This window comes from Sinocyclocheilus rhinocerous, unplaced genomic scaffold (genome assembly GCF_001515625.1).
Source record: "Sinocyclocheilus rhinocerous isolate Xijiao unplaced genomic scaffold, SAMN03320098_v1.1 scaffold905, whole genome shotgun sequence".
Lineage (NCBI taxonomy): Eukaryota > Metazoa > Chordata > Actinopteri > Cypriniformes > Cyprinidae > Sinocyclocheilus > Sinocyclocheilus rhinocerous.
This window is the reverse complement of record NW_015659390.1, coordinates 695,320-720,482: the sequence shown is the minus strand read 5'-3', so window position 1 is coordinate 720,482 and position 25,163 is coordinate 695,320. Positions and strand designations below refer to the sequence as shown.

The 25,163-nt window shown below is 38.2% G+C and overlaps 1 protein-coding gene across 1 annotated transcript in view; it reads left to right on the top strand.

Annotated features, from left to right (window-relative positions):
- plxna2 (plexin A2) overlaps positions 1-25,163 on the top strand; it is a 221,255-nt gene that overhangs the window by 131,371 nt on the left and 64,721 nt on the right. Inside the window, exons 6-13 of the mRNA XM_016532441.1 lie at positions 5,477-5,600; positions 7,715-7,868; positions 9,587-9,683; positions 13,868-13,982; positions 14,984-15,184; positions 16,465-16,561; positions 16,927-17,126; positions 23,580-23,731. Coding sequence (XP_016387927.1) covers positions 5,477-5,600; positions 7,715-7,868; positions 9,587-9,683; positions 13,868-13,982; positions 14,984-15,184; positions 16,465-16,561; positions 16,927-17,126; positions 23,580-23,731 — 1,140 coding nt within the window. The remainder of the gene's footprint in view (positions 1-5,476; positions 5,601-7,714; positions 7,869-9,586; positions 9,684-13,867; positions 13,983-14,983; positions 15,185-16,464; positions 16,562-16,926; positions 17,127-23,579; positions 23,732-25,163) is intronic.

The window sequence follows — 25,163 nt, the reverse complement described above, 5'->3', positions numbered from 1 at the left end:
CCTAGGACAGATCCTTGTGGCACTCCATACTTTACTGGATTTAATTGAGATGATTCCCCGTTTAAATAGACAAAGTGATAGCGATCGGAAAGGTAGGATCTAAACCATCTTAAAGCCTGCCCTTGAATATTTTTGTAATCGATCTATGAGTATGTCATGATCTGTAGTGTCAAATGCAGCACTAAGGTCAATCAACTCTTTCAGTAATTTAGTGGGTACAGGATCTAATAAACATGTTGTTGGTTTAGATGCAGTGATAAGTTTATTTAGATCTTCCAGTCCTATAGTTGTAAAGCACTGCAGTTTTTCTTTGGGTGCAATGAATGAAGCTGAATTACAAGATGCTGTTGATTTTGTTATTGTATTTCTGATGCTATCTATTTTATCGGTGAAGAAATTCAAGTCAAAGTCTACTAAACTGTGAGGGAATATTTAGTTCGGGTGACGTCTGATTATTGGTTAATCTAGCTACTGTGCTAAATAAAAACCTTGTGACAAATGAACCAGAAAAAAAATTATCATCTGCAATTTTAACAGGAATTATAATATTTAGATTTTCAGGCCTGAAAAGGTTATGGAAATTAGTACAGTTTTCAAAAATGTAGTGTAAAATGCGTTTTAATTTTATTATTTAATTGGATGGAAATAATTCTAGAGTAAATAATATTTACTTCAAAATAATTTATTATATAATTTATAATTAATGTATGCATTCGTTTCTTAAATAATTTCTTAATTTGTTTAATTTAATTTATAAATGTATTAATACATGCATTTTTTAATTTTAATTATCAATAATAATTCAATTTAATGTATACATTAATTTATTAAACTCATCTAATTTAATAAATAATATTTTTGTTTATTGTTTAATATTTTTATAAATTATTTTATTATTTATTAAACATGTTTAATCAAGTCATTCATCAAACACAGTAATATCATGTGATAATAATATAGCATACCGTATGTTTGTCATGCAGCATTTATCATTGCATATTGAGTATTTTTTCACATACTATAGTATGCAGTAGGGCTGAACGTACAGTAGAACCCATTATAATCAGTGACGCTGTGTACACTGAATGCAGCGCGGCGCGACAAAACCCAACATTAAACTGAATCTTCAAGTCGAACACACCTCTTTACTCTCGCCTGTCACGTGACCGTGTAATCGCAGCCTTTTCATATCGCGATATTTTTCATATCGCGATATTATCGCAAATGCAATTAATCGTTCAGCCCTAGTATGCAGGACTCTAGTATACCATTCCAATTATATAGCCATAGTTTTTGCAAAAGATAGGTGGCGTGGCAAGTGGCAACAACCTTGGGTATGACTGAACATCATGGCTTTTGTTATCTTGAGTTGTTACTTTTCTTACTACTATAAAAACCTTATAAAGTGGCAGTCTGAGGGATCATGATCTCATTTCACAAAGCAGTGACCTGATGGTGTCTTTTCTTTAGACTGACATTTGAAAAGTATAGTCACAACATAGTCCATGAAAATTCTTTGGCAATCAACAACACAACTCATCAGTTCATCAGTTAAATGTCATTGATATCTGCACGCGTTCAGAAGGATTGCTGTATAGAAGCTTAAACGTTCATTCAAACAGCGATTATTGTTATAACAATCATACACTGCTCATTACATGGCCTCACCGTTTACTCCTCTGTCTCTTTAATGAACATAGATGGTGCTGGTCTGTGTTCAGGTTATATGGGATTGGTGCTCAGCTAAATGAATTCCTAATTACATATTGATCTGGAGGAATGGAAGAAGATTCACCCTCACAGGCTGTTTATGAGTGAATTATTTCACCTGTTGGACAAATACTGGGGCAGTATGGAGATGAGAGATCGATTTACACTGGTGCTGGGTTTTGGACTCTTATTGTATTGTCTCATCTCGTCTCTCTAGTTGTCTCGCCTCACCTCCTCTCCTTGTCCCATCTGCTCTCCTCTCATTTCCTTTCATCTCTCATCTCCTCACATCTCATCTCTTCTCTTTACTTCTTCTCTCATCTATACTCAACTAGTCTTGACGAAAACTAGTCTTTTCATCTCATCTGAACTTTAGTTTCCTTTACTTCTCTAGTCTCATCTCATCATCTCATCTTGACCCTTCTCTTTTCATCTCTTTTCTTCTCATCTCATCTTCACTTTTGTTTTCAATTTTCATCTCTTCTCGACACTTCTCTGTTCATCTTTACTCGTGTCCTCTTCTCGTCTCTTCTTGACTGTATTTGTCTTATATCTCGACCCCTCTCATTTTTGTCTCATCACATCTCAACTCTTCTCTTTTCATCTCATCTCAACCCTTCTCTTTTTATCTTATCTCATCTTTTCTCTTTTCATCTCATTTAACTTTAGCCCTTTTCTTTGCCTCATCTCATTTGGACTCTTTTCATTTCAGCTCAGCTTTCTCTTATCTCCACTTCTCGTTACTTCTTTTTTCGTCTTCTCATCACAACCCTTCTCTTTTCATCTCTTTTGTTTTCTTCTCATCTCATCTTCACTCATTTTCAATTATCTTTGTCTTTGCGTCTCATCTCATTTTTTGGCTCTTTCTCATCTAATGTCTTCTCTTTTCATATACTGTTGTGTTGCCTCTTGACTCGCCTCTTCTTTTTGCCTTGTCTATATCTTGTCTCATTTTGCCTCTTCCTTTACTTCTCGTCTCTTCTCCTCCTCTCATCTCGTTTTTCACATCTAATTTTTGTCTCCCCCTCTCATCTCCTCTCTTTTTGTCTCTCGCTCCCTTTCCTCTCCTCTTGTCCCATCTTTACTCATCTCATCGTGACTCTTCTGTTCTCTTCTCCATCACATCTGAACCTTCCCGGGGAGGAGTTCACAACACTCCCACAGCTTTCTTCTCAGCTTTATTTTAAAAGAGAGACATTTCTTCATCTATAAAACGTCCCGTCTTCTCCTCCCTCAGAGCTTTGCTCAATCAGATGTCTCGCCACACACCTCGCGGGATGTTTTGGGGACGCTGGTAAGAACGCAGGAAAGAAACAAGGGAAAATCTTCTCCTGTCGTCTGTCTCCTCTCGTCAGTGTGTGTGTCGAGTGTGTAAGGAGAAGAAAAGACACTGTAATTGCCTGTCTGGTGCATGGGGCTAAAAGCAGACGGTAGAGAAAAACCCAAAGGTTAACCCACCACCACCATTACCCTCCTCTGTCTCTAACTCTCTCTCTCTCTCTTACACGCACACTGAAAGCAGGTCATTCATAAATCTTAAAGCTTGTCACACATACAACCTGTAACATATTACTACCACATTTAAAATATCAACGCTCATTCATAATTAACAGCAGTATGTCAATAGCTTTCGGTTTTCAGTGTGTCAATGCAAAGAGTTTAGTCAGTCACAACAGCTCATTTGCATATTAAAGGTTGCTGATATTAAAGTTAAAACAACCTGTTTAATTCTAAGACCCAGAGAGGAGTCAAACTAAAAAACACATTTTGGTGCAACAAACCTTGACTTTAAGAGAATATGAATCATATTGTATGTGTGTGCTTGTGTGTTCAGGCATTTTCTTTGATGTGTATACATCTCTCTAAGCATTTCATTCAGGTCTTTAGAGAACCAGGGTTGTCGAGAGGCAGAATAAACCCCTCTGGAGACAAAACGATGTGCACTGGGAGCACAATCTCTTCATTTAATGAAAGAGAGAGAAGAGGTTGCCCACTAAGTACACACACTTACATGTACACACACATTATAATGGCTGTCTCCTGGTGCCATGGCAACACAGCATCCCGAGTACACCCACCTCCTCCTCCAAAATCAAAACCGGCGCCTGGATTTGGCGGCTCGGAGAGATGCACACACTCACGCAGACAAACCCACACCCACGTTTTCAGACAGTGAAGTATGCACAAGCCGTCCCGGACATCTGAAAGCACATTAAGTGTAATTTCTTCCCCCCCGGAGCATTAGACATGTTAAAAAAAGACACGGCAAATTGCAAGCCTGCACGCTCTTTGTCAAAGATAGAGGAGCAAAGAGAGAAGGGAGGCTGAGTCAAAACCAAGTGACAGGCTGAATGAGTGTGGTGTGAAAAGTAAAAATAACAACCCTCAGATTTGCAGACGGACAGTTAGATTTATAACTGTAGGATGGATCAGCCATAGTAGTTTCTGTTAGTCTATGTGTAAATGCATTGCATAAATTGTGCATCAAAAAAGGCATTTTCCTATCCATCAGTGCTTTCTGCTACGTAAAAAAGACTTTAAGAGGAATAAGAGGGACGTAATCTCGAATTATACATGTATAAGGTATGAACATTGTTGGCTTGTGACAGTAATGACAGCTTTAGTCATGTGATGTCTGGAATTAGAAGTCACTGATTGCTCTTTCAGGGAGAGTGATGGTATGAAAGTGTTCAGCACCAAGGACAGCAGCCTGTGTGGAAATGAACCACACTTAAAAGTCAAACGGATGCACTACCATATTCAATACTATAGACTAGAGTAATGGCTACTGAAAATTCAGCTTTGCATCATGGAATAAATGAAATTTTAAAAAACAGTTGATTTAAATTGTAATAATATTTCGCAATATGTTGTTTTCACTGCATTTTTGCTCAAATAAATGCAGCCTTGGTGAGCATGAGAGACTTCTTGTGAAAATATTTGAAAAACCTTACCAACCCACACTTTTAAATGTAGTTCACTGGAAAATAAAAAAAATGAAAAGAAAGTTATGGAAATTACAGATCATTAATTCACCATCGTGTCGTTCCAAATGCATGCGTTTTTCTTTCCTCCAAGGAACACAGAAGAAGATATATTGGAGAATGTCCAGTGTTCTCTTTTTCATAATGAGGACTGTCAAACTGCAAAAATGTGAAATATTCCCCTCTTTTATAGTTCTGAAATCTCATTTATGCTCATTTGTTGTGCCAGATTTAACTTCATGGTATCAAACATCATTGGTGTGTCTTGTCGTAGACATGAAATCGAGTGTGACACATTTTAATGCAACATTTGTGAATTGAATGAGATTTGAAAACTGGCAGAGAAGACTTTCAGCAAATAATGATTTAAATTTCTGCCATTTATGCAAAGTTTTGCTTCAGTTTTACTGTATGACTTCAGGCTCCTTTTTATCACTTTAATATTATTTTTCCTAATTTCTGGAGTTATTATGCTGTATATATTTTTGTATGTGTTATGTAATTGTACAGCACTTTGCATCAACCCGTTTAAAGTGTTTTAACTGTTATTTTTACTTGACATGAGGGTGAGAAAATGATGAAAGAATATGATTTATCTAGTGAATATTCCTCATAAATTCATTTTATTTTTGTTTTTTGGTTTGTTAAGCATTCATTAACTTGATATGTGCTCAGAGAAGGGTTATCTTCTACTGAGTTTCTGCCAAATTAATAAACATCAATCTTTGTGGTTGTCCCAATATTTTCCCAACTAACTTCTATGCACTCTCTTTCTCTTCTAGATGTTCTCAAAGGGATAGTTGCGAGCGGGCAAACGAGCCGTACCGTTTCGCCGCCACACTGAACCAGTGTGTGAAAGCCACGGTGTACCCAGACAGCATCGCCGTGTCTGAACCCAGCGTACCGGTGAGACCATTTACTCACAAGAACACAAACACCTTAACAACCTCGAGGTTATGTTGACTAAAATACAGGAGCACGGATTCCTTTTAGCGAGAAAAAATTTGCATGAATTAGTTTTCAGTGCGATGTCTAGATAAACAGTTTTGGGTTTTGGAAAGTGTGTGCTGTGTGGGAGGGCTTGAAGAGCGAAATACCTGGAAACAGAGGCCTTTGAGAAAGGTATATGTGTGGGTGAGATGCCAAATAAGCATGTGGGCCGGAGTAGGAGTTGCGTTCAAGAAGACAGAGACATCGATTCAGGGCTAAGACTCTTGTTTTGGACATTATTTTTAGTTTTACCCTGCTAGATGCTTCTTATTATTCATGCAAAAAAAGTACTATCTCAGGCATACCAGGAAGTTTGAAGGTATTCACCTTGGTTAAACTTCCCTAGGAATGTCCAGATAATTGATAGAGTCCCTGTACCACAGCTACCTGATTAAGATAATGAGGCGTCCGGCTCTAAATTAGATGTTTCTGTCATGCCGTAGCGCTCGACAACATGACAACAGGGTCACCGCTGTTCGGCGCGTCGTACGATGAAGGGAAACCATCACCATGACAACAAAACCCATCCGCACGGGCGCCGGAGGAGCATGAAAAGCAGCAAAAACAATCAAATTACTCTTATTAGAAATGCTAACAACAATTAGCCCTCCCTGCGCATCGGCAGCCGCGACGAGAAATTAAAAAAAAGCGCAATGAAAGGAGCAAAGGCAAAACATAGAGACACCAATCACGCCTCGTCGGTGTTGTTATGGTCAGACAATGCTTTATAGCAAAACAATGCCTTGTCTCGATGTTTGAGTACAGCATGTGTATCTACAATGAATAACAAGACAGCTAATTAGCAATTCTGTAGCTATCGCTCTCAGCGCACTAACCTAAAGAGTGCAGAAAGGAGCATCCGTGTGATTTTGAAGTAATTAGATGGCATATAGACACTGGAAATTTCAAAAGAGAGGGCAAAAGTCAATGAGATGGTTCGAACGTAACCTGAGAACTATTGAAAACGATGTGGTAAAAGCAAAAAAGTTAGCCACGCAATCTTAACAAATGTCACAGCAATAATTGTCCTCTCCTTCAATGGCGAGAAGACCAGCCTGCATGTGAAATGTGTGTATTTATAGCCTGTGAGCTCCGTCCTGTGTGTCACCGGTCCCCCAGAGAATGACTTCAGAGGGCCATGTGTGCTTTGAGAAGATGTGCGAGAGCATTCGTGTGAAATGCAAAGATAGAGGAAGAACGGATGTATTGTTAAATGCCCTCTTTGAGCAGGAGTCTTTATAAGGTTAAGTCTGTAATGATGGCTGGAGTTTATGCTGTGTGAGACCATCTGGTGCGTGCTGCAGAATGAACTTTGCCCATGTGAGAAGACTGAGGTTATTTGATCAGAAATAAACCGCTTCTTTCGGAGCCATAGCTTGGTGGATAGTAATCGTGGTTCAGACATGTAGACAGTGGTTTTCGTTCGAGTACTCATCTCACCCACTCTCTATATTTTTATATATGTTTTTTTTTTATATATATACATTATAAAATAAATTCTTACATAAAATAATGTACAAAGTAATATTAATATGAATAGAGAATAATTGTTACAAGTCCAATAAAATAATTATAAATCGTAAAGTACTTTTAATATACTAATAATATTAACATAATAAAATAAAATATTAATGTCAGTTAATTAAAATAATGTACTAATAAATGTAATGTATTGTAAAGTACATATTACTATATTTTTTATTTATAATATAAAAAAACTTTAAATAAAATTTAATATTTAATATTTAATAAAATTAAATAAATTTTAGTCAATATTGCTGTGACCCCACATCCAGGAGTTTTCTAAATAAAAATATTGTTTATGTGAACCAATGTCTGTATTTTATATCTATATCTATTCTAGATAAATATTTTTTTAAGCCCAGACTGTATTTTTTTCTATCCACCGTAGAGAAACCTGAAGTGAAACAAAACTATGGGTCTTAGAATAAAGTAATTCTGATTATTTTGTTTTGTTTTGTTTTGTTTTGAAAACTCCTGTTCTAATCTGATCTCTTTTCTTCATCTAGCTGCTGGTGAAAGTGACAGATGTTCCGGATCTTTCCGCTGGAATCACGTGCTCCTTTGGGAACCTGACGGAGGTTGAGGGCAGAGTGGATGGGAATCAGATTCTCTGCACTTCTCCCGCTGCTAAAGATGTTCCCATCATCCCCACAGATCAAGGTATTTATTCAAACTAGACTATTCAAACTAAACCTCCATATTGTCGCACTATTTTATACCCCCATAGATTTACTCCTTATATCTCCTGCTCTCCATATACTCAACTTTCCCTATCAATTGGCATCGCTTTTGTTTTTTCTTTATCCATCCGTCTACCTGTTCCCCTCAGGGAGGCGATCTCTATTCTCTTGTATAGATGCTCTATTAATAGACCCTCCCTAGCGTACCCAGCAGCCTCGCTTCCTAATGAGGGCTTCATTCATGCTCTCACACTCGAGCCGCACCATCGATCCCACCGGCCACGTACAACCGCGGCTCTAATGAGCCTACACCGACCCCGGGTCGGCCCCAGGGCTACAGGCATGCTCTCAGACACACTTACGCCCATTACAGGTGACAAACCCTCTGCCCTCTCCCTACCCATAATAGCTCCAGGGAGGGAGTTCTTCCTGAACGCTGATCAACAATCGGGTTTAGAGTCATCTGTGGTTATGAATTTAATCGGGGATCAGTTCGCAGTGTGGGAAACCAAAAGTAGAGGATCCAGTTCCGTGAAAAACCGCATGGTGTAACTGTATATGTGACTACAGAGGTATCGTTTAAGTATTCACTTTGTTGGCGACGCTTATACAGCAAGATTACACTGATTTTTTAAAAAGCTAACATTCGTCTGCGGGCAGATTCCTACATGTGCTTTCCGTCTAACCTCTGTTGGGAAGCAGATGGCCGCATATGCGGCAGAAGTTGGTTGTGATTATCTGAATCACAATAATTCCCTCCCAGCTCACAGTAAATGACAGCTCTGTTTACCCACAACCCCCGTGCTCTTGTTGGGGGGACTGTTATCCAATCAGTGGCCTCCCTCAGGTAAATGTCATCTAATCCCCCGGTGCCTCATATTTACCACGTCTCTCTTGACTGAATCGGGCTCGATAGGAACATATGAGCATCGATCCTGTGTGGAAATACCCGCTCATTGAGTGGTGGGTGTGACCAATTCTATTCCTAGTTTATTTCCAATAGCTGCAAGGCATGAGACGGTTGGGCGTTTGGGAATTGCATGCCAGTTACTGTCCTTGGCATATGTGCCAAAAACATGTTTAAAAAGCCAACTTTTACCCTTCAGTCCGTTCATCCCTGTTACGAGGCGCAGAAACAGGTGCGAAGGAGGGAAGAGGAGAGGAAGTGGTGCTTTCGGGTCACGGTTGACTCCCACACACTGTATGCTAGCTGAATCGCTGCCTGTTTGGGACGGAGCTCGTGCTTATTTGAGTATGAAGAGCTGGCCGCTTATCGAGCGTGAGTGTTTGGTCTGAACGCCGATCGGCATTCTCCACGCAGCCACCCTGCCAAACGGGATTGGCCTGGCTGGTGTTCTGAGGCGCTGCCAGCCGCTCCTCCGCCATTACATCGACGCTGCCGCCCGCGGACCTGTTTCACATTAACAGCAGGGCTCAGCTGTGTTCTGTGTGACAATAGCATGTCTCCACAAAAAAAAGAAAAGCGCCAAATATGCTCATATCGGTTTGGATGCCACGCACTGCAGAGCTGCTCGAGGCTCCGCTTGACTGTGAGAATACGATGCGAGGAATGCCAAGTATTAATCAGAAGACAGCTTGAGCATGAAGCAAGCTGAAAAAAGGGTGGCAAACCAAACACAACAGAATGCTATGTGACAGAAATGTTCTCATCTCTTACTCTCTTGCTCTCTTTTTCAGACTGGTCGGGTGTCGAGCTCAGACTGAACTCGAAAGAAACGGGTCAGATGCTAATTAGCACAGAGGTGAAGTTCTACAACTGCAGCGTGCACCAGCTGTGAGTATACACACACTTCATTTAACTCATTTCCAGAGCTAAGAAAAATTGCATGTGAGAATTTGTTAATTTCTCTTGCCTTGATGGGTTTAATTGAGCAAAAAAAGGCTCAAATGTCCATCTTTACAGGTTTTTCTTTTGAGAAAATACATCAGGAATCTCTCATGTGTCTGATAAAGCTCAGATTTCAGAGTCATAGAACATTTCTTGTAATTTTATGATTTTATGGTTCTATTTTTATTGCTCTTTTTGATACACTACCGTTCAAAAGTTTGGGGTTGGGAAGATTTTAGTTTTTATGTTTTTAGAAGAAATCTTATGCTCACTACTACAGCAGCATTTATTTGATCAAAATACAGTAAAAACCGTGATACATTTTATTTTCACAATCCTTTGATGAATACAAAGTTCAAAAGAATAGAAAATATTTTGTAACATTGTAAATGTGTCTAATGCCATTTTATATTCTGATACATCATGAGATATATGATGTGTCATACCATCTACCCAGGGGCGCGTTGCTGTGATATTTGTCTTTATGATGTAGGCTATTCATCCCACATACGCAACCCTGCTGATATTTCTCTCACTTCCTGTGTCGTAGAGTGTCAGCGTTGTGTCACAGCACTCAGCCAGCTCACTCCGCACGCTGTGAATGTTTCAAAAGTGTTACGCAGCACGGAAAAACTGAATGTTTCGGGCCCACAGGCGTTTGATAATATTCAAAGAGTTTATCAAGGCTGCGTCTGGCAGCGCACCAGATTCTCACAGCGAGTTTGAACTCTCCAAATCGTTTTTTGCAGGACGCCAGTGTCACGTCCCTCCCAGGCTGCACTTTTCCGTGACTGGCGAGGGCCTCGTGGCTATAAAAAGCATCCATTATGGCAAATGCCGGCTGATTGCTTGACATTTCTCAAGTGTCGAGGCTGAGATGTCTGAATTGCTGAATCTAAGTGTGCTGTGGGTTTGGCGCTCCGGCTGGAGGCATCGCTGTCTGTCACAGTTCAATTCCGCTTCATCTGCTGTGATGGCTGATCAGAGAGGAGCGAGTTCGACTGCATCTCGACTCTCCAGGAGGCCCGCTGATAAACAACCGCTTGTGTCTGAGCAAGCTTTGTGTCTTTGTTCACGCCGCGCCTCCAAACTCCCCTCGTGTGCGTGTTTATGTGTGTTCGTATATTCGTAGCCTCTCGTGTGCGTTCGTAACCACATCTCATAAGCGTGCCTTCTGAGGAGAACAGATGCTGCTCGATGCAGGAGATCACAGAGCTCTCCAGTAGCTGGAAGCTTTCTAAAAGGCTCAGGAAGAGGTAGCTTCCGAGGGAGCTGATTGGCTGGCGCCGAAAGACTCGCCCCCTCCCCGTTCCCATCGCTTCCTCGCTCTCTCACGGCCGTGTCACCCGAGCATCTGACAGATCTGGAACTAATCAAACAAACTCTCTGTATCCAATCCCTCTGAATACGCACCCCTCGTGTGTGAAAGACCTCACACCGAGCTCCGTTGGCCCTCTGTGCCAGTGCCACAGGGGATTATGGGTAGTCTGAGGCAGAATGGCCCCTCTTTGTGTGTTCAACCTGGCTCAGTTTTTGGCACGGTTTTCCTCCCACACTCCCTTTCACTTCAAATGTTGTAAAATGCTCTAATTTATCTTGAGTTCTCAATATAGTGATTAAGTACACCGTGGTATATCGCGTGATTTATATACAAATCTCACCCGTCCAATCGGGTTGGCCCATCTGAACCCAGTGGCCCAATGGCAAGCCGGCTCTGATTAATATTTTAGCATAAATCCTGCATAATTTAGCCATCAAGCAGAAAACACAAACTCTTGGATGCCAAAGTGCTGTAGAGGTTTACATCTCCGAGATTCCTCAACATCAATTATATGTTCCTCTGCAAATAGAACGAGGCCTGCTCGCTCTATCATGGCTTTACTTCTCAATTGGAGGGACTGGTGTAAGTGTTTTATTGGAACGTGTTGGTATTATGGATTCTGGATGTGCTCTTTCTCGTAAGCTGTGCTCATCTGCATATAAATGATGAATAGAAAGCTTTCTGCTCAAGGCACGCACACAGATACATGCAAACACACATGCTCGTAATGTATGGCCGTATTCTCTCATGGTTTGCCCGCTGCATATTGGAATACTGATTATACAGCTAAATAGAGATGGCGCACAGGAAGTGAAGCTATTCAGGGATCACAACCCTGGTTTATCTCAATTTTGGCCTTAAATTAAACACTTAACCTCATGTTGCTCCCGTGAGATGGTGTTCGCAATTAACGTACCGTGAATCGCTGAATAACAACCAAACAAAAAACAAAAAACAGCTGTGCATTCAAACACTTGTCTGTAATCGGTAAATTCAATAATTGCCATTTTCCCTTAAGTTGACTGTTAACGCCTTTACATGAGTTTGAAATACCATGTGATGATCCATGTTTAATTAAAAATTTATTTGATTGTTCTGAACCAGTTTAAGCAGTTTTGGTGTGAAAAACCATTTTAGAGTATTTTACTGTCTTGGCTTTTTGTCGTTATTCAGATGTTGAAATCAGAGTCATACGTTCTGTATTGGGCATAATACAAAGAGTTTTTGGTGCACACTTTTATATAAGATATGTATATATTAATCTTCAACAGTTGTCTCAGATATTCAACATTTTCCAATATTCAGAATAATATAAATATAGCATTATACTTGCAAGATATAAATATTACAATTAATATATAATATTATACTTTTCTGTAAATATATATTGGAATTTTATTTTATTATTAATTTTATTTTTGGTAATGCTTTATTTTAATGTGTCCTTGTTACATTTTACATGTACTTACTTTTATAATAACGATAAAGTATGCATGATTACATGCAAGTAACTCTAAACCAAACCCTAATCCTAACCCTAACCGTAGAGTAAGTACATGTAGTTGATTAATATCATGTAGTTGGAGAGTCAATGAAATGGAAAGTTCATGGACCGGATTCGTGACACTTTGTGTGTTTTTAACCTTATACTTTAGGGAGAAAATTGCTGTCCTAGAAGTTAGCTAAATATAACAAAAAGGTTATGTGGACATCTTCAAGGGCAATAGTGGTTTATAAATAATACAATGTTATTTATTTATTTATTTATTTTAACTTTAAAATTAATACAATTTTCATATATAAATAAAATAAAACAAAACAAAACATTTATTTTTTTATTCATTTTAATTAAAAATATTTCATTAACAACTTTAAGTGTATATAAATGAAACAACGTATTTGCACAAATTAAGTTATTCTTTTAAGTGAAAGATGCAACATTTTTAATTAATGTTGCCTTCGTAATTTATTTATTTTTGTTAAATAGCACTCATTTATTTTATTGTATTTTCTCAAGATATTTAAAAATTCTGACAATTTATCATGTAGTTGTTACACTGTAACAAGGACACCTTAAAATAAAGTGTAACCTTATTTTTTTATTTAACCGTTTTCTGTACCATTTGGGCTACAGTTAACACAAGTTATTGATATCATAAAAGACAAAACTAGTTTTTTTGTTTAGCAGCACTGGACTTGTACTGCTCTAAATGACTCTCTGCTAAATGTCCATTTGACCTAGAGACTAGACTTTTCTTTTTAGAAGGACTATAAAACACAATTACTTTTGTTAACTATTATAATACTTAGCATCACAATTATTGCAATTAGAATTAGATTACCAAGATCATTCCATATTCACTCAGGCAGTCCACTGTCTCACTCGCAGACAATATAGATCTAATGCAAATCATATGTCACAGCATGACTATGTCTTATTAAAGTCTGTATGTCTCAGTTCTAGAGTGATAATTGTACGTCTGAGTTCTAACCTTTGCAGAGCCGCAGTACATCTGTATGAGAGTTTCAGTGGCACAGTGCTATCCAACGGCACATGCAAATTTCCGCAGCACACTTTTAATTTATTCAGCATTAAGCCGCAAAGGTCAAGGACGCAGCAGTGCTGGTCTCAAAGGCACAACCTGCTCCCCATTGCTAATCTAAAACCCAGAGCTACGTTTTATGCTGACTACTTTCACAGTACCCTCAAAAAAGGAATTTGGATCATAAATCAGGGGCTTCATGTGAGTGGTAGTAATACTTTATTCTATCTCTCTCTCGCGTGTGCACGCTCTTTCCACCTGTTTAGGTGTCTTTCCTGTGTGACCAGTTCCTTCCGCTGCCACTGGTGCAAGTACAGAAACCTCTGCACCCACGACCCCTCCAGCTGCTCTTTCCAGGAGGGACGCGTCAACGCCTCAGAGGTACACACACAAACACACACTGTGTGTTGAGGTTAGAGTCTCTCAGTAGCAAATCTGCAGGATCACAAACCTCTGGGGAAGAGCTTCCAATAATAGCTGCTGAAAAGTGTGTGTGAAGTCGACGGTCACCTCGCTAGAGAGAGTGTGTGTGTGTGTACATTTGCAGGTGTTCAGCTGATCAATGTGCTACATTACACCCTGTCAGGTGGTAAACACACTTGCTCACCCTCTCACAGCGAGCAATTAGCAGTCGATATCCGGAATATTCTCCCTCACAGCACACACAGACTTCCCACTTATTCCCACACAGGCATATGCACAAAATAAACACTTATACTTGCACAGGCAAAAAAATCCTTACGGTGCACCATCACTCATGGTGTGTGTGAGTGTGTGTGTGTGTGTGTGTGTGTACATGTGCATTTTCGTGTGTTCAGGCTTGCATGTGTATAAGTGTATGTTTGTGTATCTTTGTGTTACGGGGCTGACGAGACACACATATATATATATATATATATATATATACTGTATATACATATATAGATAGATTTGTTGCACAAATTAAGTTGTACTTAACTGAAAGATGCAGCATTTATTTAATTAATGCCTTTGTATTTTTTTATTGTTTTATTATTATTATTTTATTTTATTTTCCAACAGGAGTGTATGCCTGCAATGCGCATGCCTGCTTACATAGAGTTGTTTCCATGTTTCTGGTCTTACTTAGGGATGCCTCTCACAGGCTGACCTACTAGCGTACATCATCTCCACACAGCTTTTAGAGAGTAACACATCAACGTGCTTTTAAAGAGCACCTAAGGTTTCACTGTGTGTATGTGAGCATGGGGAGCATGTGTGAAGCTGAAGTGTGTGCATTTCTTTGTACACTGTATGTTTCTTTAAGACTCTATCAATTCAGATTTCATGTTCTCTACTCGAATGGATTTTTATGCGTGTGCATGTGTTTGTCTTGACTACCTTTTTACCTCTCACTCCTTTAGGACTGTCCTCAACTGGTCCGCTCTGAGGAGATCCTGATCCCAGCAGGGGAGGTGAAACCCATCACACTGAAAGCCCGGAACCTTCCACAACCTCAGTCGGGTCAGCGCGGCTACGAGTGTGTGTTACACATACAAGGAGTCACTCACAGAGTCACGGCTCTCAGATTCAACAGCTCCAGTGTGCAGTGCCAGAACAGCTCGGTATGTGTTTGGGTTTGCATGGCAAAGATCATAATGAAATCTCTGAAATCAATAAGATTTTATTGAAAACAAACTGAAACTTATCGTTAAGTCTCCTGCTTTTCTCTCATGAGAACGAGTCCAGAGTTTCATAAGAGATCTCAACAGTGTGTCAAACTGTGCTCAGATTTGCTAGGATACAGCATCTAGTGTATAATTGAAACTTCAAATAATTGAAGATCTCGGCATTACCTTACTCATTTTTTCATAAAATTCTTCCAAGACCAAATTATCTGAGCTATACTTACCAGATTGGTTTTGTAGCTACAAGCTGTGAGAAAAAATCCTGAGTTTCAGAAGATATCTCAAAAGTCTCAAATTGAGCTCATATTTGCCAAGGTATTAAGTCATCGGATTCTTTCTAAACCTAAACAATCTGAGCTACACTATTTACATTATTTTAAAACACTATACTCTTACTGTACAGCAGCAGTTGCCTCATTTGTTTCTCCTAAGGAATAACAAAGTGGATACGTACAGTGCATTAAATGGATGGATTATCTCGGCAAAGGAGAAGTGCTCACTAACACAGATTTAGACAGATTTGTGAACAATATTTGAGGAAAATAGGCCTTTTGTGTACATAGAAAAAGTCTTAGATCTTTGAGTTCAGCTCATGAAAAATGGGGGCAAAAACAAAAAGTGTTGCGTTTATAATTTTGTTCAGTATATAATCTAAGCTATGAAAGAGAGCAATTAATGCCTCAATTTGATCTTAACCTAGTTCCAGAAAAGCACAGTTTTTAGCTAATTAAACACTGGTTACCTGTTTGTGATGTTATATTGCACAGAATCGGGAAATGAGCACAGCCAAGATATATTTTGCATTTCTACCTCCACCTTTCACTCTCTTTCAGTCATTATCTTTCAAACGAACACACACACACACACACACACACACAATGTAAGTAGAAAGCAATTAGAGCTCGGTGTCCAAGCTGTAGAAAATAGGAGTGTTGAAAGTCTTCCTTATTCCTCAGACTGATGATGCAAGTCTGGAGTAACTCAATAAGAGCACTAATACAGTCAAACTACCTCTCTTTCGCTCTCTTTTTCTCTCTCATCTTATTTGCTTGTGTACTTTGCCGTTTATTCGTTCACTGTTTGGCTGCATGTTGTAATTAATAATTGACAGGCAAAGAGTAAATCCAATAAAAAAATTCATAAACTTTACATTATCTCAGCGTTTGCACTGTCAGGAAAATGTTGCAAGCTCTTTCCATCTCTCCGTCTCTCTGCAGTATCTGTATGAAGGGATGAGGATCAGTGAGCTGCCGGTGGATTTCTCAGTGGTGTGGAATGGAAACTTCATCATTGACAATCCTGAGAACATCAAAGGTAATAATTTGTTTTTAAACCAAAACTCTATAACCTGTCTAACCCTCCCAGAATCATTCTGCCCTAAATAGAATTTGAGGTGATTGATTGGACTGATTATTATTCATTCCATGTTTTTATAAAAAAATAAAAAATGAAAGTCTGAAGCTACTTTTCTTATGCTCAGCAAAACTTCTTAAGCATCACGGTTGTGCTGAGCTTCATGATTTCATCAGTCTTCATATGTTTATGATCAATAGCTCTACTAAACTGTCAGATAGGTCAACCTAAGTCAGAAAACTTTATAAAAACTTTTACACCAAATAAAATCCTTATTGCAGCATTCATTTAAAAACACTTTACTAATTTCCACATGTATCCCACAGTGCACCTGTATAAGTGTGGCGCTCAGAGGGACAGCTGCGGCGTGTGTTTGAAGGCCGAGAGGAAGTTCCAGTGTGGTTGGTGCAGTATGGAGGGCCGCTGTACCCTACGCCAGCACTGTCCCATGTCCAACCCCTACACCAGCCGCTGGCTTCACCTCGCCAGCACGAATGTCAAGTGCACCAACCCTCGAATCACTGAGGTGGGTCACATGTACTATACAGGACTCATTCTGTTTTTCTGTAATACTTGATTTCATTTAGGGCACATATGGCAGAAATATATCTAAGAGATCAGCTGGCCATTTTCCAAAAATATTTAAATGCTGAATGCCACAACTGACCAATCAGAGTGAAGTGTTCCAGGGATCTGTAAAATTATATGTGTGTGTGTGTGTATACACACACACAAAATTGATATATAAATATAATTTGAGTATTTTTTATTTATACAAAAATTGTTTCCTTTGCATTTCCATTGCATACATTTTTCTTAACAAAGATATGATTCACACAGCGCTTTATTTTAACCCCAAAATTTTAATGTATAAACCTTTAACTTGTAAATTTTTTTATACATTTTATTAAAAAATGCTATTCTGATGAAAGTATACAATTACAAATATGTATTGAACATCATTCATAACTCAGACAAATGAACACACACATACACAAGAGTTGTGTGGAAGAGTCTCCATCAGCTCATATTTCTACTCTGTAGTCTGACTGAGCTCTTTGTTGATGCTGCTATTCATAGACTCTCAGAGAAAGGTGAGCTATGTGTATCGCGAGTAATGTCTCTCTCTCTCTCTCAGCTCCTCTGCCACTCTCATCGTCAATCATACTCATTCTAGCTGCCAATATCTCACGTTTTCTTGTAATTAACACAATGTTGGAACGTTGGTGGCATACTGTGAGAGGTGTGCGTGTGTGTGTGTGTGTGTGTCTGCTGGGAGACTGAGGGAAGACATGGTGTTTAATTAGTTTAGGTAACGCACCAGTGCTCTGTGTTTAAACTACCTGATTCATGGAATTCATTGATTCATGTGGCTGTTTGCAGTCTGCATATCACAAGCTGTTGCCCCATGTGCACACCAACCAATTAAAAAGTAAGGGTTATGACTTCCTGTTGTCTGTTTTCATTTAGGATGAATGGGTAAATTAAGGTTATGAACAGCTTCTGTTTTTTGTTGACGGAGAGTGTTAAAAATAGCATTATTGGTGTATTGAAACATGCACATCCTGTTCTTTGTGTGTGTGTGTTTGTGTTTGTTGCACAGTTTTTCTTCTACCTTTAACTGAGGGCTTTTATTTAATTAATGCTAACTTTGTCATTTATTTATTTTGTTAATTATCACTGTTTTGTGTTTTATTTTATTTTTTAAGTTTATTTTTTATTTTAAATACTTGTTTATTTGGCTCTGCCATTTTTGTTTAAAAAATGTTTAAAATGTCTTTATATGTCTAAAAATACTAGATTTTGTTTACTAAAGCTGAAGTTAAGAAATTAACTTACTGTAAATGCTTAATGTTTAATCATCCCTCTGTCATAAAAATGTAAAATTAAAATATACTAGTAATACACTTACAGTATATGGCTCTCTACATCAATGTTGATTATTTTAATGGCTTTGCAATGCAAAGTATGTGAAGACATTAATATGCTACTATGTGTATGCTCTTATAGGCCAGTCTTAAAACACAGCACTCAATTTTATGAAATATGTAGTATTTATATAAAATATAGTGTCCCTGATTAAAGGTTGAAGACCCAAAACCCTTTTACACCCACCAATGAAAATCGAGCCCTGCATTTCGTGTTTCAGACACATGCAATTGCCAAGACCACATTACAAAGCAGTGGAGCAGTTCCTTCGAAGCAAATTAGTATGAATATTTTTAATTCATCCATTTTTGATCTGTTCTCTCCAAGTTGTTCATTTCCATTTTCTCTTCTCTCAGTCTCACTAACGCACATAAATGTAAAAATGTCATTTAAAGCAGTCGTTTCCATGATTGTCTTTTGTTCTTAATTTAGTTATGTTATTTTCTGTGTGTTTTTGTCTGAATATAGACATTCGTAAGCTGATTTGTGCAAATACATAGACATTAGCGAGATCTGCCTACAAGAAAATGACAGTCATGAATGATTAACGCTTCTATTAAGCAGCACTCTATCCCTCCTCTGAAGACTTATTAATATTAATGAGGCTTAAGTCCTCAGTGAAAGCCGAGGGTTCGGCATTAAATGAATGTGGAGGAAAGTCAGGCACTTGAAATTGGTCTTGACTTGGCTCTTTGCTTCAGATGGTCTCTGAGCCTCTCCTTAGTAGCTCAGTCACGGAAAAGGATGGTGTCAGTTTGTGCTTCACAGAACTCAGGGGCGTAGATTACGCGGGGGACGTGTCCCCCCCACTTTTAATATCATGTAAATTCGTCCCCCGCACTTTTTCGGGCAAGTGTGTTCGCATAGAGGTTTTCAAGAGCCGGTGTGAATAAATATAGATTTAAATTCAAAGAGACAGGATAGTCTGTGCATGATCTGATGTTTTATTCGGACCCAGAATAAGGCTTGTAATGTTTTATATATATATATATATATATATATATATATATATATAAAATTTCTGTCCCCCTCACTTCTGAAATGATGGCTACGCCCCTGACAGAACTGATCTTGGATCAGCCATGAAGAGCTTTTTGAACTTTTATATCAGTATTGATGTTTTGGTTTTGAGTTGTTTTTGAGTAATTGACTATTACTGATTATTTCTTTTTATAAATACAACATGTAAAATTATATATACAATATATATTATAGACTAGACTATATAAAAAGTTACTTTACTATTTTTCATTAATTTAGTATTTTTTTATATTTTATTTTAAATTATTTTTGTCATGGGCCACTTAGAAATGCAGTTGCAATCAGCCATGAGTTTGTTTCAAAACATGGACCAAAGCCTCAGGAAATATGGCCTATATACACACACACACACACACACAGGTACACACACCCCGACACACCGAGAGAGACCGTCCACGATGAAAATCATCATGAATAAATTATATTGAGCCTGATAGAACCTTCTCTCCCATCAGAGCTACAACGCTTGTGTAGTACGACACAGCCTTTCCACAAAGTCACATGTCTATTTACAGAAGAGCATTCAGCTCGACTCACTCAACCACAAACTCCAATTTTAAACCGGATGCACCACTTTCAAGTCCCTCGTTCCTTTCTTTCCTTGCTTAAACACTCGCTTGCTTGGCCGAAGTTCAAAACCAAGGCCCTCTTTTCAGGCTTTATCGCAGCCAACCACGGGGACATTTAAGAGCAAATAAAGTGTTTAGTGTGCAGTTTATGCAGCAAGAAACAAGTCATAAGCTGAGTTTTATCAAGCCCATAAATTGCATCTCGGTGTAAATTTGGGACGTGCTTGAATCAGCTGAAAAGACTCCAATCCCGGTAACAAATCACACCTTTCGTTCTCTTGCTGCACACTTTCATTACAGCTTCCTAATTATACGCAGCAACTGAGTGCGTGAAAACCCTCCGAGGACAGGAAATACATCCCCGTTTAGACTTGAACATGTTGGTGTTAAGCATTAGCTTTTCTGCATTACTTAACGAAAGCACACATTAACAGTTTTTACCTGCAAGAGGACATGATGCCCAGGTGCAGGGTCGGCGCCAGAGTGCACAAAGTGAGGGGGCAGGCACAATTTATTGGGGGGGCTGCCGGGCCGGGCCCCCTCAGGCCCCCCCGTGGCGCCGACGCTGCCCAGGTGCATGTTGGGTAAGGAGCATCCAGGCAGGGCTACTGCTTTAAAAAAGCATGCATTAAGAATGAAGCGACTTCCTGTTTGTCCCTGAGCCACTCTTAAGACATGACACTGGCCCGTGTCTGTGTGCATGTGTCCATATAACTCAAAGCCAAACAACCCGTGAGAACTCTGAAGATCTTCTCAAGAAGTTCACGTTCTCATTCCACGGCCGGAATCCAGACACTCACTTTTGTAATGATGGTGAAATTGCAGTCGGGCACAAATTGTAGCTCTGGAACCAGTAGCTGTGTGGCGGAGGATGCCGTCTGCTGGGTCAAACAAGGCTTTGCTTTCTCCTCAGAGTGGGCGGATGAGACTTTGAAGTATTGAGTCAGTGCGAGAGATATTTATGCTCTATGAATAAAGCCCATTTGATGTCTGTAATGGCTAGTCAGAACAGCACCGCGCTCTGGGTGAAGCTGGAATCTGACGCCTAGACTATTATCACATGAGCTGATGAGATTTAATCTACAGATGAAAGCACTGCCGCCAGTGTATACCACCATGCTTTCATTTATTTACTTGATTGTTTTATTATTTAGAGCATAAAAAATAAGGATACATCTGTAAGGATATATCTATGTAATCTGTAAAGAAGATGTGAATATGTTTGGAGTTGAATAGTGGTACTGCTTTCTGTGTTGTAAATTATATACTGCATACTAGTTTTAAATATTAATACTATGCAGTATGCATAAATGTTTCAGATACATAACCTCACAATGTAGATGATGTCCTAGTTATAATTTTTAAAATTTTTATATTATATTATATTATATTTTTTTTTAAATATATTTATCTAATTATTTTTTATAATATTTTATAAAATTATTATACTGTAATTTTATAATAAATATATATAGAAAGATGTCCTTTTTTATTTTATTTTATTTTAGCATTTCAAGAAGAAACACAAGCCAAATGTGCAGTATGCAAGGATTTTATTTTTTCATGTATAATTATTTGATCAAACTGTTGAAATCTTTTAAATAAAGAAATGTTTTTTGCTCTACTATGAAATTATGTATTTGTAACATGTATATGTATATGTTTTTTTAAACATAGTATGCAGTATACACATGCATTAAAAATACTGGTTTACTATACATTGCATACATATATATGACATTTATTTTTATTTTTGTTTGTCATCCTGATCATACCCACATTGTGTTCTGACATCAAGTCTGTATTATTTCAGCAGTTTATTTAGTTTTCTGTAGTTAGTTTGTTTTAGTTATAGTCAGACTGATGCTGACTCGTATCGATATGGATATATTTAGCGTTCCATTCTTCCTCTTATTGTTCCAGTCCTGTTCCCAAAAAGCAATAAAAGATTCATATACTTCCACCGTAAGGTTCACTAGTGACACACTTTACATCCTAACTGATTAATGTCCACTAAACTCTCACCGATATGCTCCTCCCGTTGAGCGACTGCACTTCCCACATCACACTGCTCTAGATCAGTATACAGGCACATTTAGAAGATGCTCTTACTTTAATCATGTTGGTTTTACTTCCACATGACTGCACACAAATGGTTTATTGATTGTGTATGTAGTAGCTGAACTGTGCATCTCTGCCTTTCTCTCAGTGATATTTGGATCTGGAGAGGGTCCAGGGCTGACCTTCTCTTGGGCTTTAACAGCACAGAAGGCTTTTTGGCACCCAGAGCCAAGGTCACGCTGAGTGGCCATATTGTATTTTATGAGAGGGTGGGCTGCTCCGAGGGCTAAAATGGCCTCATGTTAGATTTATTGCCTGTGGCAACAGCATGCAGATCTGCTCCTGTCTTGACTGGAGAATTTTAATGCACTATGCAACTTTAATAGGATAGGAAGTTGCCACAATGAGTTTTACTGATATCTAATTTGGTGCTATTAAAGTGAAACACAATGCAAGAGACAGTTATCTTTAAAATGCTTCCTCTTGAAAGGTCCATTTGGAGACCTTTAACTAGTTAAGGCTTATGCGTGTTAAATTTCTTAATTATGTCTCTGTGTTATGCAGATATATATTTGTGTCTTTCCTGATGTTTTTGTGTTAAAACATTTCAAGTGTTCAACCTTTAAAGTGTTAGTTCACACAAAAATGAAACTTCTGCCATCATTTACTGACCCTCATGTCATTCCAAACTTGTATGAGTTATATTTACGCTAGCATTCAAAAAAGTAAGAAAGTATTCAAATTAATACTTTTGTTTACCACAGATGCATTAAATTGATTAAAAGTGACAGTACATACGTTTATAATATAGCAAAATATTTTTATTTTAAATAAATGCTGTTACTTTGAACTTTCTATTCAGGATACTGAAAAAAGTATCACACTTTCTACAAAAAAATATAAAGCTGCACCACTATTTTCAACATTTATACTAAGGTGTCCTTGTTAAAGTGTACTTATACATTTAAGTACTGAGTAATATTAATTAACTACATGTACATACTATATGGGTAGGTTTAGGATTAGGGTTTGGTTTAGGGTTACTTGCATGTAATTATGCATAATTAATTGTTATTATAATAGTAAGTACATCTAAAATGTGTAATAAGGACACCTTAAAATAAAGTGATACCGTTATTTTAAAGTAGAATAATATTTCACAGAATTGCTGTTTTGCTATATTTTCTTATCAAATAAATACAGCCTTGGTGAGCATAAGAAACATATTTGAAAAAAAAATTTAGCAACCCCAAACTTGCGAATGGTGGTAATATATCTTTACTTTATTGCAAAATATTCAAGTTTTTCCAAAACAATGACTGATTGAATGATTCACTAAATGAATCAATTACTGAATTTCTCTTCCTCTCTTGTTTCAGGTGACCCCAGTGGCCGGACCACCAGAAGGGGGCACCAGAGTGACCATCCGTGGTGTGAACCTGGGCTTGTCCTTCTCAGACATGGTCAACAATGTGCAGGTAGCAGGAGTCCAGTGCACCCCACAGGAGAACGGCTACATTATTGCTGAACAGTGAGTGACAGTAGAGCTGTAAAACTGTGAATGTGAATTCATGCTGTGCAAGTGTGTCTGAGATTAGAATGGAAAAAACTGGTTTAGTTTATCTTTAATCTTTCTCAAAATAGCAAGAGCTTGAAAAGATAATGTCCTACATTACACATACTGAGAAGCTGTTTCAAGGGAAAAAAACACCTCGGGTTTTCATCCAGTTCACTTTAAAGCACAGCAGGATTGAGTCCATTAAACACACACAGGATCCAATGAACACGACTTTGATGTCACAAGCATAAAGCGACCAATCAGGGCTAAGTATGAAAGGCAGGGTTGGTCATGGCCTTCTCCTTTATGCTCTATTGAGTCCGTCTTATCTGACAGAAACATCTTAACAATGGCAGGGAAACATTTCTATCTGAAGGGCTGGTTGTCAGCAGTGACCAGGGCTCTTGTGAAGCAGAAACAAGCCCAAATTAGAATCCAGACAGACCTGGGTTGGTCTCTGTCTGCAGTAGGTCCAATTTTTCAGCATATGTTTGTGTTTATCCCTGCGATTGTGTCATTAACCCTGTCTGTAAATATCCTTAAGCCAGGATTTCATCATTAATATTAAACCTCCTGGGGAAAATTTCAGCTAGAGGAGCTAAAACGTGATGATTTGTAGTAGTAGTTTTTGCTAGGACATGCAGAAAAATGGCTGCACTCAGCTTTTTTGTCTACATTTTTTTGACCAGCCATTAAAAAAAGAAATTGGGTTACAAGGTGAAATGTGTAATTTCCAGTGTTGGGGAAAGTTACTTTTAAAAAGTAATGCATTACAATATTGCGTTACCCCCTAAAAAAGTAACTCATTACGCTACTTAGTTACTTTTTATGGAAAGTAATGTGTTACGTTACTTTTGAGTTACTTTTTAAATCTGGGCAGGGCTTTCTTGTTTGTTTTTAATATAAAAAAGTTCTTCTTTTATAAATGTAAAAGCCCTTTTCACAACAAAAGTGAAATGAATACACCTCAGGCTGAAGGAAATGTAAATTCATGTCTGTACAGTAGAGGGTGCAGCTCAAACAAATTGCATGAAGAATATGACACCGGAGAAGAAAGTTCAACACTATTCAGCAATAACAAAAATGAAACACAAATGTGTCATTTTTGCTTAGTATGGTTGAATTGGATCATTGAGGATCAGTAGCAAAGACGTTGGTTAATAAAATGGGATTAAATACATAAATGATATTTGTCTTATTTAATAGTTAATTATTGCATGTTTGTATAATATTATGAGTTTTCGTTTGACTGTTTTTATTCATTTTGAGGAATACTGAATCTGTTTTTGTGGAGGTGAGATGAGTAAACACATGTTCATATTTAGTCTAGATTACATGATCTACAGTAAGATCATGTTCACACACAACGCTCTGCACTTACTCCTGATTTCTCTCAACATGGCAA